This window comes from Acipenser ruthenus, chromosome 16 (genome assembly GCF_902713425.1).
Source record: "Acipenser ruthenus chromosome 16, fAciRut3.2 maternal haplotype, whole genome shotgun sequence".
Classification (NCBI taxonomy): domain Eukaryota; kingdom Metazoa; phylum Chordata; class Actinopteri; order Acipenseriformes; family Acipenseridae; genus Acipenser; species Acipenser ruthenus.
The window spans coordinates 11,483,219-11,501,441 of NC_081204.1; the positions used below are offsets into that span (position 1 = coordinate 11,483,219).

Genomic DNA, 18,223 nt, shown 5'->3' on the forward strand with positions numbered 1-18,223 from the left:
GCTACAGTTTGTCTGCAGTGGTTCTGCTAGAGCATCTAGGTTACACCAAGCTTCCTCTTGCTGCTAGTACTGCTTTCACGTCCCTGAGTATCTCACCTAGTAAAGGTGTGCTTGTGTGTGTACATGGGGAGTTGGGAATGCATATTATGTCTGGTGCTCCTGTCTGTCAGGGAGGCCAGGCACCTGGTGTGCTCAAGCGAACACCTGCAGGGCTGCCTCTTGTTCTCCAGGGTACGATTCCAGGGCGTAGAGTAGATTGACAGCCTGCTGATCTTTCAGTTTTCTTGATGTTATGGGGAGTTGCTGCGGTGAGGAGTCTTAAATCAGACTGTAAATTGGCGTGGAAAACGGGGTCAAATAATTTGGCACTTTAAATTTGCAACTTTGTTTTCTTTCACTCGGGGGGACTTGTAAGTATCTGCTTTGCATGTTTGTTCCCTACTTGCATAAAAATATGGGGCTTCTGATTGGTTTCTGATATATGTAAGTACAGATCCAATGTAATTTAATTTTGAATTAAATTTATTTGCAAATTTTTATTTTTATTTATTTATTTATTTATTTATTTATTTAATTTACTCGTTGTACTAGTTCCTTACTGTGAAAGCAACCAGAAGCCATTGCTAACTAGTTTGAAGTGAATACAGGATTACAACTTCAAGCAAAGGCTGTTTTCTCAATTTTAATTGTTAGGCTCCTCACTTGTGCATATTTTAAGTCAAAAATACCTAAATATTTGTTAATGAATCATTTAGTGTGTTCTGTGCCAGGTTTAGTCCTACCAACTTGTGTTCTACAGGTACATCCCAATTAAAAGCAGCCGGGTATCTGTCTCTAGTCCAGCATTGATTGTGTTATGGAGTAGGCCTCTGACAGGAGCCAGCCAGCATAGTTCTGGTTGAACCACAGACACGTTGAACGTTGAACGTTGAACGTTTCTGGCTGTGCAGAAAGAAAAGTTAGATCTTTCCTCCAGAGAGATGAGCATTCTTGGATTAAGTTACAGTGCTTTGTGGCAATGCGCTTAACAAACAGTTCACGTTAGAAAGCCAAGTGCATTGGAATCTGACTTGATCAGAGAATTTCCATTCTGTTTTAACTATTTTAAAGTGTCTAGTAAGTTGCAAGATACTTGTTAAAATGTGGCGGCCATATTAAAATAAAACATTTGTTGGATGGCGTGTCACAATGTGAGCCTGTAGACTGTGTGTAATTGTCAGACCTTTCCAGCCATTGATCCAATATAATTTGGTTCAAGGAGTCTTCATATATTTGGGGCATGGGATGGGGTGTTGTGTTGTAAGGAAGGAAATTTATAAAGAAAAAAAAAATGTAATATTTTGTTACACTGGATCGGGAAAGAGAGAATTTTTGATCCTCAAACTTCTGTGTATTATGATAGACCCTTTACCACAAAAGTGGTCTTCAACTTTCCATTACATACCATCAATCACTTATCAAGACATGAATCATCTTCATGGAATGGCTTTCTGCAAAGTGTAAAAAAAAAAAAAAGAAAAAAAAAATCCTGGGGTGTTTTGTAAGGAATGGCTAGCAGGTTTTTCAGAAAATTCGAATTGTGTTTATCCCCTTTAAACGAACATTCCATGTTTTTCTGTAAACAACTAACTCTGTTAGGTGCTTTCCGTTTTTAAACTGCTGACCTGCTTTGTTAACATTTGCCTCTAAATGATGGGGAGACCGAACCAGTTTGGAATCAGTAGTGGTCGAGCACTTTACAGGTACACTATAATCCGCCTGTGTTAAAATGATGAAGATTAATAGACACATGCACTGCACAATACAGCTGTGTATCATTTTTAAGTTATGTCCTGCAGAGTTTAGTGTGGTGGGCTGCCATTTCTGCTCAACCCATTTCCCTGTAGTTGTGACCTAGTTTGATTTCTGCGTCTTGTGGGAATAATTGAAAAGGGATAGCCAAGTTTGCTATGATTGACTCTTAAACATCTAGTCTACACCAATGCGCGCACACACACACAAACAATGTATTCCAGCCTTTGAAACAAAAAATCATAGACAAGAAATCGATCCCCCAAATGTTTCCTTCATTTTATAAATAATCAAAAATGTAATGTGTATTTTATATTAGAAAAATAATGATTTGTACAGCTATGGCCAAAAGTTTTGCATCGCCATATAGCATTAACTAATTTTGGTTGATAAAGTCGAATGAAACCTGCTGAATAATGTTACATTAACACTTTGAATTACATACTGGTTTGTAGTTGTCCCTATACTTAACAAAAAACAGACAAACCAAATAAAATATCTAAATTGTTTTTTGTGTCTAAATCCTAAAATTCTAGGTGATGCAAAACATGTGGCCATAGCTGTAGTCTTAAATTTATATTACTAGCCCTGCACATTACACTGTTTTGCTAGCCACTATGCAGTCAGATTGATAATGCTTTCAAATCACCAATAATCCTGAACTCTATGCGGCTTCTGTCCTAGGCCCAGTGAAACGAGAGCCTTACAGTATGTGGTCAGCCTTGTCACCTGTTTTGTCTCTCTTCTGTGTGTGCGGTCATGTGGGTAGGCGGGGGGTTTTTTGACTTCCATTTCGCTTGCACTTGCAATCTGTTCTAAAAGTAAAACTAGTCAAATGGGTATTGTGTCCTGGAAATGAAACTGAATGCTTTTGTACCCTAGCGCTGCACTTTCATGTATAGAGTGTCCTTCATGTAAAAGAAGTTATACTAAAGTAGGCTCCAATCTGCTTGCTGAATAAAAGTCCGGATCAAAATTAAATCTCACTTGTCTCTGCATTCCGGGTAGAAATCAAGCGAAGGAGCTCGAGAGCTCAATGCCCTGCGTCCTAGCTTTTTAATCAGGTTCTTAAAATGACCATGTGACCTGTCGTTGGCTGATCTGAAAGCAAAGGCCAACATGGTTAGTCACATATAGGGAATGATATACTCTTGGTGCAGGCAGCTTTATGATCCAATAAGCTGTACATTTGTTTGAACACCCCTTATCAATATATTATATAGAGCAGGTTGCATTGATCAGAACTGAACAGAGCTGAGATACACAAGAATGGTATTAACAAAGCATCAAATACTGCACGATCAATGTACAGTACGTGGTGTTTTATAGTCTTGGGATACTGCTAGTTATTTGATCAGCTTGGATTCAAAATGCTGGGATTTAGTCACTAGAATTCCTATTTAAATTTGAAAATCAGGGTAATGTTGTTGTATTTCTAGCTCTTTAAGGATTCTGTGCTTGAACAGAGGTTTAAGAAGGCACTTTCTGTCTGGTTTCTCTCAGAACTGCCCAGTGGCTTGTATCCAGATTGACTGCTTTTTGGCTTGTTAGATTAGGGTACTGTATACTGGTCAGTGTTGGAGACTTGGCATTAGTAATGTTAAAAAAATAATGATATCACTGAATCTAAATGTAGTGCAACTCTTACAAATTGACAGGGGAAAACTGGAATTCTTGAACGTGATACAGAAACTATTGGTGTTTGTACTGAATTGACCTCAGATATATGCGCTGTATTTGATTAATTCAGGCCTTGTTGGTAATACCTATGTCACCTTCCAGGAATCGCTCATTTAGGTTCAGAGAACATGAATGCATTGACCAATAGTCAGTACTGAAGAATGTAGTTCTTAGTGGTGGTTAACATTGCTTGAAGCATATTACCGACCACAAGAATAGTTGATTTGGTAGGAGATGGGAATTTTGCCAACAGACTGACAAAAATCTAATATTTTCTATTTTTTCACCTTTTTAATGGAATTACCAGGGGGTATTTTTGTATTGTTATTTTTTTATTTGTATTATTTTTGTACAGTAAACCACAGTCTTAAAACAACGTCAGTGTTGAGGATGTTACCATTAGAGATGTGATAAATATTAAAAGCTGATATTGTTTAACGGTGGTGCTTGCTTTTAAAAATGATTAAAACTAGGAAAATTCTCTTTTAATATGAACAAAATTACACAAGTGGTCCTGCATAGGATTCAGTACACATGGGAAAAGATACATATGCCAAGAAAATGTCATTTTGTGGAAATGTTTCACTTTTGACCCTTGTCCTTGATAATGTTATTTTAGTTAAAGTAGTCTAAGATTAGTCTGAGTGAAACCAGTCTGTAAACATTAATTAAATTTTTTGGTCCAAGGGTAGATGTTGCAACTGGTTAGACTGTTATTACCATTAACAGTTTAACTGTGAAATACTGTAGAAGTTGTGGTGAGAGAGAGAGAGAGGTGCTGAAGGTGGGAGGAGATGATATGGCTCACCACAAAGTCATGAGTACATGTGGGGCTCTCACAGGCTGTAGGGTCACCATTAAAATAGGGAAGTCGATGTCAGACTGGCGGGGAGGGGAACTTTTATCTTGATTTCAGAAGTCGCTGCAACAAACATGTGTAGAAACAGAAACAGTTCGTCAGATCCCAACGTGATAAATGGTCATGTGTAAAGAGGTTGGAACAAGAAGACAAATCAAATCTGCTAATTGTAAAATTGTTTTTAAGTATACATAGGATAATAAGACTGCATACATCACAGGTAGGTAATATACACAATCAACTTCATCTCAGAACAGCTGTACAAATCACTAGACAAAGATCAATATTATTTGTATTCATGTGGAAGAGGAATGTATTCAAATTCAAGAAAGTACTGTAACAATGGAAACACTTCAAAGAAATTATGTACAGTTGGGTGTATTTATTATTATTATTATTATTATTATTATTGCCTAGCCTCTTATTTATTCAGTTGACCTACTGTTAATCTGAGGGCAAGGTTGAGACCAAAACCCAAACCATCAAAAGGTGAAGGGCTTGAGCTGATCCACTGCAGTACAGCGAGAATTCATGATTGTTTATCTAGAGGAAAAATGTTGTATGGTTCGTCTGGCCTGACAAATGGTGGCTGCGTAGACTCTGCTTGATCTGATCTCAAGGTTTATGACAGGGCTAGTCTATTACCAGAGTACTGTTCCACAGGGGGCACACTTTGCTTCTTTATTGGAGCCTGCTCTAGACAGGGCCTGCCAGAAAAGTCTTGATGACAAACCTGAGAGATTTTTAAATTCCTTTGTATTTTTTTTATATAGCTATTATCCAGGAGACATGCAGTTCTGTTGGCATGCAGGGATAAAACAAATGTGCGGCAACAACAGTCAAATGCAATACTGTGTCTCATTTATTGGATTATGGCAGCATATCTATAGAAGACCTGGCAGAGCTGAAGACCTGGCAAACCTTCAAATCAATTGCATAGTACAGTACAATTAAATTATTTTGGCAGCATAGACCTGTGGTATCATTGCTGTAATTTTGTCACATGAAAAGGCTTTTTAGCACGTTCGCTGCCAGGATTCACAAAATAATACAGAAACAAGTGTTTGTTTGTCTTTGAAGAATGTCATTAACTCTTGCTCACATTTCCTGTCCAAATAATAAAGCTGTTTTTGAATTTGAATTTGATCACATCTAACGTGATTAGGCACGTATGCAGCGTGGATCATGCAACGACAGCAAGTGGACTACTGCATTGTGCAGCTATGTTTTTTGTGTTCTCTGTAAGTGAAAATTTGTTACAATAAAGTGAATACAAATTCATTGAATACATACTGAGTACAGCACTGTTACTGTGTGATATGCATGTAGAGGGAGGAAGATTGTGGCGCAGCACGGTGAGGGAGGGAGGGGTGGCATCTCCGCCTAGTGAAAAACTGAGATTTGCATCGTAACTGAAAATAAGTAAGCCACAGATGCTTAAATGCATTGGTAGTCCTGACAGTAAAATACTGTACTCTAATGTCATTTTAATTAAAAGGCCATTACACATAACACCTCACGGCAGTTAAACTAGGCACCTTCACGAGATGATCGCGTCTCAAGTATACTGAAGTAAAATAGGATTCTGCAGCCTTGAGTAAACATAATTGTGATCATATAACAAGTTGCTAACCCACAAGGACTTGTTTTGATGTATTGTCCTCGGTGATTGAGCACCATTGACATTTGTACTGTATTTAAACTGCTGATGCGTGGAGGCGCTTTTGCTAATTGCAATGTGACGTGGCTGAGGGCAGTGTAAATGATCAGACTGGAGTCTTGATTCACAGTTTAAAACTGGTGTTGGTTTTATTTTTATTACAGTGCAGTGGGGAAACAACCGCTAATAAAACAAACAAAATAAACCTAGCTCTCAGCTGGAGCTCTAACTAAACAATACTTGGTTTCTTTCTCTTCAGCAATGCATGCACGCACGCTTCTACTTCCTTACTCCTTTATACCCCCCCCCCCTTATCGAGGTGATATTAACTTTAACAAGCAGTTAACCAGTTGACCATTATCCTTAATTTGTTAAGCAAACAACTCTGAATTTTCCAGAGGCGTGCATACATGCAGGAACTCATGACACCTAGTGGTCAACCCGTTGCACTGCAGGGAACCAAGCTCTTATTCTCAAACTAACATACGGATTCTGCAGCACTTCACCACACTAATCATATCGGTCTGCTTTTAAGAATCAACCGCTTATAAGAATCAAATCATCCGGGACGGATGTGCTTCGTATAAACGGAGTGCACTGTATTATATATATACTATTGTGTAAAAGGACACTATTACTGTTAAAATGAGGTGAGGGGTGATTTCATATTTGAAAGCACTTAAAGATTCAGATTAAATGTGTAGCCAATTTAGTAACAGTAGTTAATTCCAGACATGCTTGTATTACACAAGCCTCCGTTGTCCCAAGCAAAACTACACAGTAGTTTCATTCATGTAGTATAATAACAGCATTATGCAAAAAAGGTAAATTTTTGTGGTGTCTATTACAATACAGTTTTATAGGAACATGTATAAGAAGTCTGTGGGACTAAGCCATTGTAGCTCTGACTGTTTCAGCCGCTTGGAGACTGTCTGTCTGGGCTGGGAATGTAGTTTGGTTGCCCCCATGTTTCTGTGTAAAGTGATCTCTTTCACCACTGGCACATTTGCAAAACCAATTAAGGCATTCTTCCAACAAGAGACCCCAAAAAGGGTATCATGCAGAGAAAAGCACAAGGGGGGAGGGGCTGGCTTTGTGCACAGGCAGAGTTCTTTAAAATGAGAGTAACATTTGTATAAAATCCCTTGCTTAAGGAAATGTTTAGCATGGGGGAAAAATGGAAAGATGAATGTTTGCTGAAAGGACAAACTTAGACTGGACCCTTGAGTTACATTCCTCAGATGTTTCTGTTCTGTATTACTGCAGTCAGCAACAGATGTGTAGGATGGGCTTCAGCCCCACTTTCACTCCTTCCCTGATTTTGTTGTGGAGTTCCATTGGCAAGCCCACTAAGAAAGGATCAAATTTATTCCATTTCAGTACTTCATTCCAGCCTGGTCCTTCATTGTTTAAGCAGGGTCAGTTAAGTAACTGTTCAACTGGTTGGGGAAAAGTCCTGCAATGGAAATTCCAAGACTGCCTACCTCTGCGTTTAGTGTATGAATTATGATGTACTTAATAATCCCTTGGAGTTTTACATTTTATAAAGGATTCCCTTTGTACCACTACAGCTTGTCACTCCATTGCTTTCATGTTTTGGGCAGCAACGTTATTGCTCCTGCACTAAATACTCCCAACATGAATAGCACTGTCATTTGTGCATTGGTGTAGAGTAGAGTGTTAAAAGATTGGACTGAGGAGGCCCCCGGATTCAGATTATGTTCTGATCCCTGTGATTTTAGTAATTTAAAACAGTAAAACCATTGCCTCTGTTTTGATTCTGTTTCCCCTAAACACGTCCGTGGGTAAATCTTGAATTTCAGAATTCACAGTAAATCGTGTCTCGTTGCCACCAGATCAATGCACTCTATCTTTGCTAGGCCCCAGAGATAATTCGGCTCTTCAGAAGTGGCTCCTGTGGAGACCTGGCCTATAACTGTTTGATCAGGGACTCATTTGAACTCGGTTTGTTATGACTGCTTCAGCATCAGCTGCTGTATAATTTGCTCCTTGGCTGAGAAGAGATTCTAAATGTCAAAAGAGGGGGAAACATGAATCAATTAAGACAAAATTCGCCCTGGTGTTTAATAAGAGCTGAAGCGATTATCTGGTGTAAAATGTGTCTCTCACTTTTTTTTTTCTTGTTAAAACACACTTTTTCTACATGAATACTGTAGGTTGATGGTCTTTTTTTAAAATGTGTTTATTTTAGTTTCCATGAAAGAAACTCTCCTGTTTTTTTCTACTTCTTTAGAGATATCAAAGCACTGAGTTTGGTTCATCCTCAAGTTTATTTCAAGACTACAGAGCATTAAAACTGAATGCCTTTTTTTGTTTTTTTCCAAATTCTGTATGAACTTTTGGGATTTTGCCAAGGATAACCTTATAAACAATGATGTACCAGTCAAACTATATAAATCAAAGTGATGAACAGACTAACCCAAGTTGGTTACAGATCTCAATGCAGAATGGTACCAATATGAGGGATGATTTAATTTTAGGTTTCCATGACACGCATTTGTCTAGCTTATACAAGCGCTGATCAATTCTAAAGCAACTTGGTATGGGCATTCCAATGACCTATTTTTAATTCTGATCCCTGGTAGATTGAACTGTATTTATCGAGGCAATAAATCAGAAACCACACATGGGGCAGATACAACATTTGTGAATATACAGGGAATCCTTTACAAATCATTTTTTGTTTGTATTTCCCCTGAAGTAGTTCAATGTGTTTTTTTTTTTTTTTTTTTAAGAAAAATAACTTTCCACTGTAGTGAGTGCTTAGTAACCCTGTTGTGTCATTCTAAAGCAACTAATGTTCTGATATTTTTTCACTTCAGCTGCAGAACAAGGGAATTTTTGGAACGGCTGGCAAGGGAAAGCTGGGAGAAGTCCACTCCAGACCCTCTATGACGGTGACCAGGTGGGCAAACTGAAACACCAACACCGATTCACACTGCTCCTTTCACCAGGATTCAAATAATTATCAACACCAAGCCAGTACTTTTTTAGTATGATCATCCTCCTTGTACCTGCAGCACTTTGACTGAACCATTTAAACACATTGTAATGACTTCAAATCCTGTGTTTTGTGGCTGCCTCCTATGGGGTACTTTAATGCCAATATACCATACATACACTAGGCAGACCTGGAGTTAATTCTAATTACAATTACGTTAAATAGAAAAGGACTCGCTTACTAGTCTCTAAGTCGCTTTGGATAAAGATGTCTGCTAAATAAATAATAATAATGAAGTCCAGTATATCTATGTGCCCTTCTTTCATTTCTTTCTCTATCTGACTAGAAAGTGGTTGAAAAAAGAGCAGGATCCTCTTTTAGGGCTTCACAATTACTGTTAACCTCTCAGAAGTTTGGCTGCCTTTTGGCACATATTGAAAATATTGTCTACATAATTATTGTTGTGAGGATGATAGTGTGGCTCTGTTGCTTTTTTCATTGAACTAAGTAGCTTTTTTTATTATTCACATTAACCCTTCAGATCCTAAACCGTGTTTCTCAAATGCAGATGTTTGTGGCCATAGCAGCCCCCCCCCAACAACCTTTCCATGGTCCTGGTTATGTTTCAGGCAAGCATTCTGATTCTGATGTGAAGTAAGGACTGAAAGAGGCTTGGGGCAAGCCTGACTGAGGGAGCTGCAGGAAGCTCCAAAGACTGGCGGCTTAACATGAAATTGCCCTTTCACCCTTGGTTTGCATTCGGGAGCTGTTGTTAAATAAACAATCTTCACAGTTAAAGCAATATGAGTTACATTTGGCTATGTCTACTCCTAATTCATAATAATTATACTAGAAAGTTTGCTGTTTACTGAATGTCATTTCATTTATTGTCCTGAGCTGCTTAATAAGCCTAGGATTAAGACGGATGAAATCTGAGACGAGCACTGAAGAGGAAATTCATTTTATGTTGCCCTCATTCACAGGAAGCCATTCCTTTTATACATTTTTTGCAAACCACTTGACATCTAGCAGCCGAATATACTTTGTTCTGTTATCAACCGGGAATAGTTCGATACTGAATCCTGTTTTAAAGAATTTCCGTCTGGGTGGTCTATGGGTGGCCAATCTGAGGTGAGCGGCCTAGTCAGACCCAGTGTCGTCTTCTCCTCTCTGTCCTCTTTAAACTTTTGTGCTCTGCTCACAGGACGGGCACAAGCTCCACCCCCACACCTGCAGGGCTAGCCTTTGCCTCCAGGGGGCGGTAGCACACAGACACCCATGTTTAATTTCAAAAACAGTGCTGTCCGATCTGATTTGCTTACAAAAAACAAATTATGTAACACAGAAATGTGCAAAATATGTAGTTAAAATGAAATGTTGTTTTAAAGCCTCAGCCAGCTGGGACGTTCTCAAACTACCCAACTGTCAACAATGTAGTCTAAGCTATGGAATACATGTGCAAACAATAGTGGCATGCTACTTACAGCCCAGGGATTGTAGCTAACAAAATAATTCTATAAATCTTGTTTGGCATTCCATTTGCCACATACTGTAGGCTCAGTTGTAGAATTTTGATAAACAGGTTGTATTCCTTTTTCAATCATGGTGTCGGTTACACTCGGTAAAAGAACGTCTCCAGGCTTTCCTCTCAAGAAGTCTGTTATTGCTTCCCTTCCTAAGTCATTTCACCTCAGCAGCGTCTCTTGGGCCAAAGCACGTCGGTCACAGGGACACAGAGAAGCAATTGATTTAATTTCAAGTTTTGTATTGTATTCTTTTTCCAGTGTATAGTTCAAAGTGATTTAGGTTCAGATCCTGATCCTATAAGCTTATCCTAGTTCAATCAATTAGTTCAAAGGGCACATTACCTTCTTTGGTTGAAGGGGTTGCAAGTGCCTTCATGTTCACAGTAGTCTGTACCAGCAGTGCAGCAGGGTTTTGAAAGTGTTGTCTTTTTTTAGTAGTTTTGTTGAGGTTGTTTTCCTTTGATACTTTTATATTTATTCATTTTGCTTTTCCCTGGTCAATATTGCGTTTTTAGTAAACCCTTAAACTCCCAGTTGGCTAATGCATCCCAATTGGCTAAGGCAGGATCACATGACTAAACAGTGGTCAATCAAAGAGCCTTTGACACCACCCGACTACAAACAAAATGGCAGACCTGCCACAGCATCACAGATTTCTCTGGATCAGGGGTGCCCAATCCTGGTCCTGGAGGGCCGATGTCCCTCCTGGCTTTTGTTGCACCTGTGCCCTAAATTACTTAATTGGACCAATCAAGCCCTTATTGGAAGCTAAATTGGTCCAGTTAATCAATTTAGTGTACAGTTTGAACAAAAACCAGGAGGGCATCGGCCCTCCAGGACCAGGATTGGGCACCCCTGCTCTGGATGAATCATTTTGTAATAGGAGTTTAATAAACGCAAGTTTGGTAAAACAGATATTTACTGAATTTTACCTAATACTGGAAAAGGGTTTCCCTTGAGCCTCCAGTGTCTGGGCAACTTTTTTTTTTTTTTTTTCATTGTAAGCCTCAATTGTAGTCAATAATTGTGTAACAGCAGATTATATTAACACTAAAGAAATGCTGGCCACATCATACTGTAAGAACATGTTTACGCCCTGTTGATTCTGTATATATTTTATTTCTCATATTTTCTTAGTTTCCCCACAAATCGGTGTATGTTACAACCAGGCAGTGCTGGCGCTTGCTTTCATCGCACAGCTGGTTAAGTTTTAGCCTCCAATCTTCTTTCATCTGGTTTTTAAAACCCTTTCTCAAAAATGAATGTGTATTTTTTTCATTTGAAAAGTCTTTTTTTTCCTCCTTCATTAGCGATTATAAACAGAAACACATGTTACGACATGGAATACTAGTTATACATTTTAATTGGCAGATGTAATGACTTTCACAGACCACTCAAGCTTCTTTCCCACAATCTTGCATACAAAACTGTGGAACTCGGCACAGTCCAACAGTTTGCTCTTTGAAATAAACATAACAAGGCCCTGTTTTGAAGCCTTTATCATTTTGGCATGTGAGTGCCCTCTGATCTCAAGCCTAAAGCCAGAATCGCTTTTACGCCGAGCAATCCAGAGCAGAGGTGGGCGGGTTACCGATCCCGGAGAACAGAGACCAGTCCTGCCTCTTAATCACTGTGAATGTGCTCTGTGTCTGGCCAGTAGGGTTCACCTGCCGGTCTCCCATCCCCCACCCCGGGAGCGACAGAGCCAATGTGACGGGGTCCCCAGCAAAGTTCGGCCTCTTTGCACAGCCTGGATGCGAACTGGCACCGTCCAAGCTGTGCGACTCATCCTGCGCTCCCAGTAGCGCTTTAACTGGATGAGCCACTCAGGGACCCCATACCCTCCAACATTTGACATATGACAATAGGTGCACGTTGTTGTTGTTGTTGCTGTTATAATAATAAGGTTAGGGCAAATTTAATGTAGTTTTGGCTTTAAAACTATAAAATTGCACATTAAAAAATACAGCTACAGGCAGGAATGCAGTATTATATTTGTCAGAATTAATTAGTGTTTATTTCATGTAGAGGGTTTAGTTTATAGATGCAATAGCTCTATTTACCTAGATTTGTGATTTTAGTAAGGGTTTTTTTTGCAGTACTAAGTTTCAAATTCTAGTGAAAAGCATGAAGTTCATTTGACGGGTTATAGCATAACAAAGCACATTCACTGTTCACCTACTCGGGACATGAGTGGATTTCAAAATTTGGTCCAATTTGTGAGGATCTGGTACCAAAGTAAGACAACCAGTACTGTACCGGCCAAATCGATAGAGTTGGAGGGAAATCTTATAACAGCATAAAACTTCTCAAAAGAACTAACTACTGCCTCTTTCAACTTTTTGTTAATTTTATTTTACTACAATTCCTTAAATGCTCTCCAAAAAAATGCCTTTGCAGTTGATTCCTATCAAAAAATTTTTAAATGCATGTCTTTGAAAGATTGACTTGGAGTTGAGGACCTATGACTAAGATTCTCCTTACATTGGATAATCTGGGTGTTTACATTAAAAAGCCTGGAAGGTGATCTCAAAGAGGGAGCGAGAGGATGTGTTTAACTATGGAGCACTTGTTTAGCTTTGAGTTTCTGTAAGTATTGACTCTTCACTGAAAGGACGGGGTGCTGCTATGAATAGATCTCAGTATTTGGCTGCTAACCCCAACTTCCTGCAGAGCAAATATGTGGAGCCCATCTGGCCAGCAAGAAGAACAGAGAGCTCAGACGCTGGACTGTAGGGTGGGTTGTGGGGTTTTGGCAGTTTAGTACTTTTAAAGATCATGATAATCTTCAATACCTGCCTAAAACATTTCACATATACAGCAGGAGGTACTGCGGTGTCTGCAAGAGTCAAAACATTACCCAGTACTGTATGAGGAGTTTCATCGAGATCTGTCTACGTTTTTACTAGTTGTTTTGTTTATTCTACAAGAGGAGCCAGTAAAACAAAAAATACTTTGTTTTGCATTTAAACATTTGGGATATCTGTACCCTAGTTCAGTAAATAGGGTCACTATAGCTATTCCTTTTTTTAGATAAAGCATGGCAGATCCCTATACTCGTTCAAGATCCTTTTAATGACAGAACGTAATAAATCTGCATGTTTTTTTTACAGTATTATATCCCATTGTCATTGTTTGAATGGACAAACTGATATACAATACAGCATACAGTATTGCAAATTAAATGTTGAGTATGCTGACATAACACAATGGAGACAAAATAAATAGTGTGATCTACTTTCGTAGTTATTTCTGTCCCTTTTCAGAAAATATAATACACAGCATTTCAACAGAACAACTGTTTTACTTTTGAGGATCTATACAAAGATATGCAAGTGGTGGTTAATACCTTTAAACATATTTTCATATTTTGATAGATATGTATTTGGATATTAGGATGATTAAGCTTCCCTGTCTATGGCAGAAGTTTTGTTTTGTAAAGTGAAATTCATGGTAATGCTCTTTTAGTTGCAAACAGACAAAACTTCCTCGGCACAATAAGACAAAACCATCTAAGGAGAAGCAGATAGCCCCTGGTACAGTTTATTAGATATTGCACCCGTTATTCAGATTGTTCTGTCAGGGACAGTTGATCTGTTGTTGAACTCTGTCAACCCGTTTTAATATCCTCCATGCATGGGCTTGCCACCACAGTGCTGTTGGGCTTTAATGTTTGTTTCAGCCATGCAGGATGAACCCCAACACCTTTTATGCAAATTAGAATGTAGTTTTAATGAACTGATAATGTGTGTAAACAAAATTTACAGCCACTTGACTATTGATCCCCTTTACAAATCTTGTGATTGATGCAGTCCAGGAGAATTCATTAGTGCTCACAATAAACAGCTGTGACTGGCAGGGTGTAGGGTTGATAAACCTATAGACTGGTACAAGACTGTCTTCCACTTTTTTAGTTTCAAGAATTGTCATCATCGATACATATTAAAAATCCTATTCAAAAGCGTACTTTTTATTGAAAATGTCTACAATGATTTACCAGTAATTATCATTCTTTAATAACATACGCTAGGAAAACCTATTGAATTTATATAATGAATACCAATCCAAAGGTTGTGAAAAATGTAATGTTAGTTAGTTATTTCTGTCTGTAAAATATGAAGACACATATTGTAATAATTTTAAATGTCAACAGACTCTGTTTTGACCAATAGGCATTTAAGTTTTTTTTTTTTTTTTGGCAACAGATATATGTTTGGGATTGCAAAGACTGGAGTTTTGATTTTCTAAAAGGGGATACCTTCTAAGAACATCTGCTGTCTATTCACTTTTGGCAAGAATTTCCCCCTGTGTTGGCTGAAGTCCCATTCTCTTTACCCTGAAGTGAATTTCAGACATGTGCGACTAGAATTGTCTCCAAACATTAGCATCCCACTGGGAGTACATTGCTGTGCAGCTCCCTCTTCTACTTCCTCGCTACAGGGATGTGTAGAGAATCACTCCAGAAAGTCAAAACTGCTCTTCGATGCGGTACGTTGCCAGATGCATATTTTAAAGAACTGTTATTCTCAGATTTAAGAACTGCTGTACCTTGTTTTCAAAAGAAGAAAAAAAAACAGATTCCATTTGTTTTAACCTCCCACCATATTTCAGAAACTGCTAACACTACAGACCTAATTTATACAACTTTTACAACCACTCTCTCCCCACCCCAAGTATTCCTTTTACCTCAAGTCCTTATCCAGCGTTACTTTACAAGCCATTCTTACATTATACCCCCCCGTGGATTTTGTTTTAAAAATGGTGTTTATTCACCATCATTTTTGTTATTTTCCGTAAATATTACTTGCTGTTTTATGATATTGTTTTAGAAAATGTTTTGATCGTCAGGCAATAACAGAGTAATTATGGTAATAGTGAGTTAAACAATGCTCCTTTTGTTTAAAACAATAACAGAAATAATGAATGAATATGTTAAAGTGCTTTTTGTTTTACCAAGGATTGGATGGTGTTTTGGGAATATCACGTACTGTATTAGGAATTTCATGATCCCACAATACACCCTATTCTCTATCTTGAGCATTTTTCCTGCTGTAAGTCAGAAGTTGCCTTTACAAACTACTCTGTACTGCAGATCACCTCCGCAGGGGTGTGCAGTTTTTGCAATAAACTTGTCCAAGAGACAAAATGCTAGAAAATATCTACTTGCCCCCTACCCGTCATGCAAAAAAAAGTAGAATAAAACTTGTAGGATTTGGATTTTATTTAACAGGGAACACAGTCAATCAGTTGGTGATTTAACAGGGGCAGATCTAGCCTTGTAGCTTCCCTGTGACCCCACCTCACCTCAACACATTTATAACATACTTTAAGGAAGTGTTCCTTTCAGTGAAGTTTGGAACACATGTGCTAGTACATTTCAGTACCATATAAAAAGTACAACTGTAATAAGCAATACTTAAGTTATTCAAATATAAAAATAGCTTCTGCCTGTTTTTTTCAACTCTTTCTCTGTATACGCTGAATACAACTCCTGATGTACAGGTGTTTTAGTTTGTTGCATCACAGGTACAAAATAATTCCCAATTATTACTGCTCCTTTGTGGAATTCAGATTTTTCTTGAAGTTTTCACTTTTGTAACTGCTGAACCCCAGATTTTTTAAGGACTTGTGTATAACCTGTCAAGTTTCTCTGCATTTGTTACTGTTTTTGTACCAAAATGCATGCAATATTTACAGTAGGCTCCATCAAATTCTGCAAAGACAAAATATTTTTTCTTTTGTTTATTTCCATTGTATACAATGGAACGGTGTACAACGTTTTACAGCTGTTTTTTCCTCATCTAACATCTTGTCCCATGATGGCTAACTGGAACACTGATGCAGCGGGTGATTCTGTTTTTATACCTGGATGGAATTTTTTCTCACTGAAAATAAATACTGGTACATAAATGAATTAATACATAAACACATTGCCATGAGATTTACAGTCTGAATTCAAACAGATAGATAATCTCATATATATAGCTTTTGATTTCTATCATTATAAACATATTTGTCAATCTCCATATTTTAATAGTTTCACAAATGGAGGGATTGTGCATGTCTAATAAATAACCACTCGCTTCTGTTCAAATCTAGTAAAGTTAGATTTTCTTTTTTTAATATCGTTTAAATTTATAAAAAAAAATGTAAATGGTAAATAGCAAACTAGGTTAGCAACACTAAACTCAAAAGAAAAAAAAAGCATTACATTTTTTGCCAGGGAAAGTTTGTCTTGAAATGCTTCTAAACAGTAAACTTTCTAATACGCTAATACCTTAGCCGCTACAGTGTGTTCTTTTTAAAAAATAAAATAAATAACTTTTGCTAGATTGCAACATTTAAATGTCAGGTTAATGCATTAAGAAAGCAGTACCACTTATTTGCTAATTTACACTTAAATTTAAAACAGTAGTCTGTGCTTTTGCCAAATAAAAGATCCTGTATGTATAACTTATGCTGTGTTGTGATACAGAGACCAAGAAGCGTTACACGCTTCAAAAACAAAATGGTTCAAATCTTGTGATTTTAAGCATACTTAACCTGGCCACAGACAATCCAGGGGCATGCGACTTGGCTAGTGTACTATACTTTCCATGGAGTAGGTTAGGATGGTAATGGATTTATTTTTCCTTTCCTGTACGTAGGCTTCTTGGGTATTATGATTTAATATATGTACATTAAGGAGAAATCTGGAATCTAATATTCACCAAATCAAGTTTCTTGTGAGCAATGTGACCAACGCTGACCCCGGCAGAACACTGACTGGTACTGTGCCAGTGCCTCAAACAATAGAAACAGCTGGATTCAAACTTGGGTGCGTTTGGTCTCCAAGCAGTAATTAAATTACATGCATATATTCAGCTTTATTAGTGAAGGGCCCCGAGTCGAGCTGTAGTCCATCTGGAGGGCTGTTGTGCAGAGCCGTGCTTTTCATTAGTACTGGAAACACACTCCGCTTCCTTTTCAACCATTTGCTTTTGATATAATGGCAGAATTGCTGTACTCATTCTTCTTTCAGGATGTGCGCCATTTGGTTACTTTTTCTCTCTTAATGTAATCCTTATGTAGGCTATTACTGGCAGGCAGTCTTGTTCCCTTTTTTGTTTGAGTCCATTATAAATTCATTTTTTTCATGCAGTGGTTTTTGCTTTGTCAATATTTCCTTTAGTTTTGCCTGTGTCTTTTGGATGGAAAGTTGTTTATTTGGGTTGTTTATCAGCCTTGCCATGTTTAGAGATAACCTTGTATAAAGCAGGCTTTGCAAGCATACAATTATGTAAGCACATTAACTGTATACAGCCTTATAGTTGAAAAAAACAGATAAACTCACTTGTTTAGAGAGATTCGGTATGTTAAAATGTCAGATGTTTGGTACATTTAGAAAAAAATATCGGATTTTCCTCGTTTTCATTGTGGCTTTTAATCTTGTCCTTTTTAAAAAAAAAATATATATATATATATATATATATATATACTGTATATACAGCTCTGGAAAAAATTAAGAGACCACTGCAAAATTATCATTTTCTCTGGTTTTACTATTTATAGGTATGTGTTTTGGGTAAAATGAACATTTTTGTTTTATTCTATAAACTACTGACAACATTTCTCCCAAATTCCAAATAAAAATATTGTCATTTAGAGCATTTATTTGCAGAAAATGACAACTGGTCAAAATAACAAAAAAGATGCAGTGTTGTCAGACCTTGAATAATGCAAAGAAAATAAGTTCATATTCATTT

At 37.7% G+C, this 18,223-nt stretch overlaps 1 protein-coding gene across 1 annotated transcript in view; it reads left to right on the plus strand.

The window, feature by feature from the left end:
• Positions 1-18,223, plus strand: part of LOC117411976 (carbohydrate sulfotransferase 11-like) — a 42,365-nt gene that overhangs the window by 18,934 nt on the left and 5,208 nt on the right. The window contains exon 3 of the mRNA XM_058988795.1: positions 8,834-8,916. Within this exon, the coding sequence (XP_058844778.1) occupies positions 8,834-8,916 (83 nt within the window). The remainder of the gene's footprint in view (positions 1-8,833; positions 8,917-18,223) is intronic.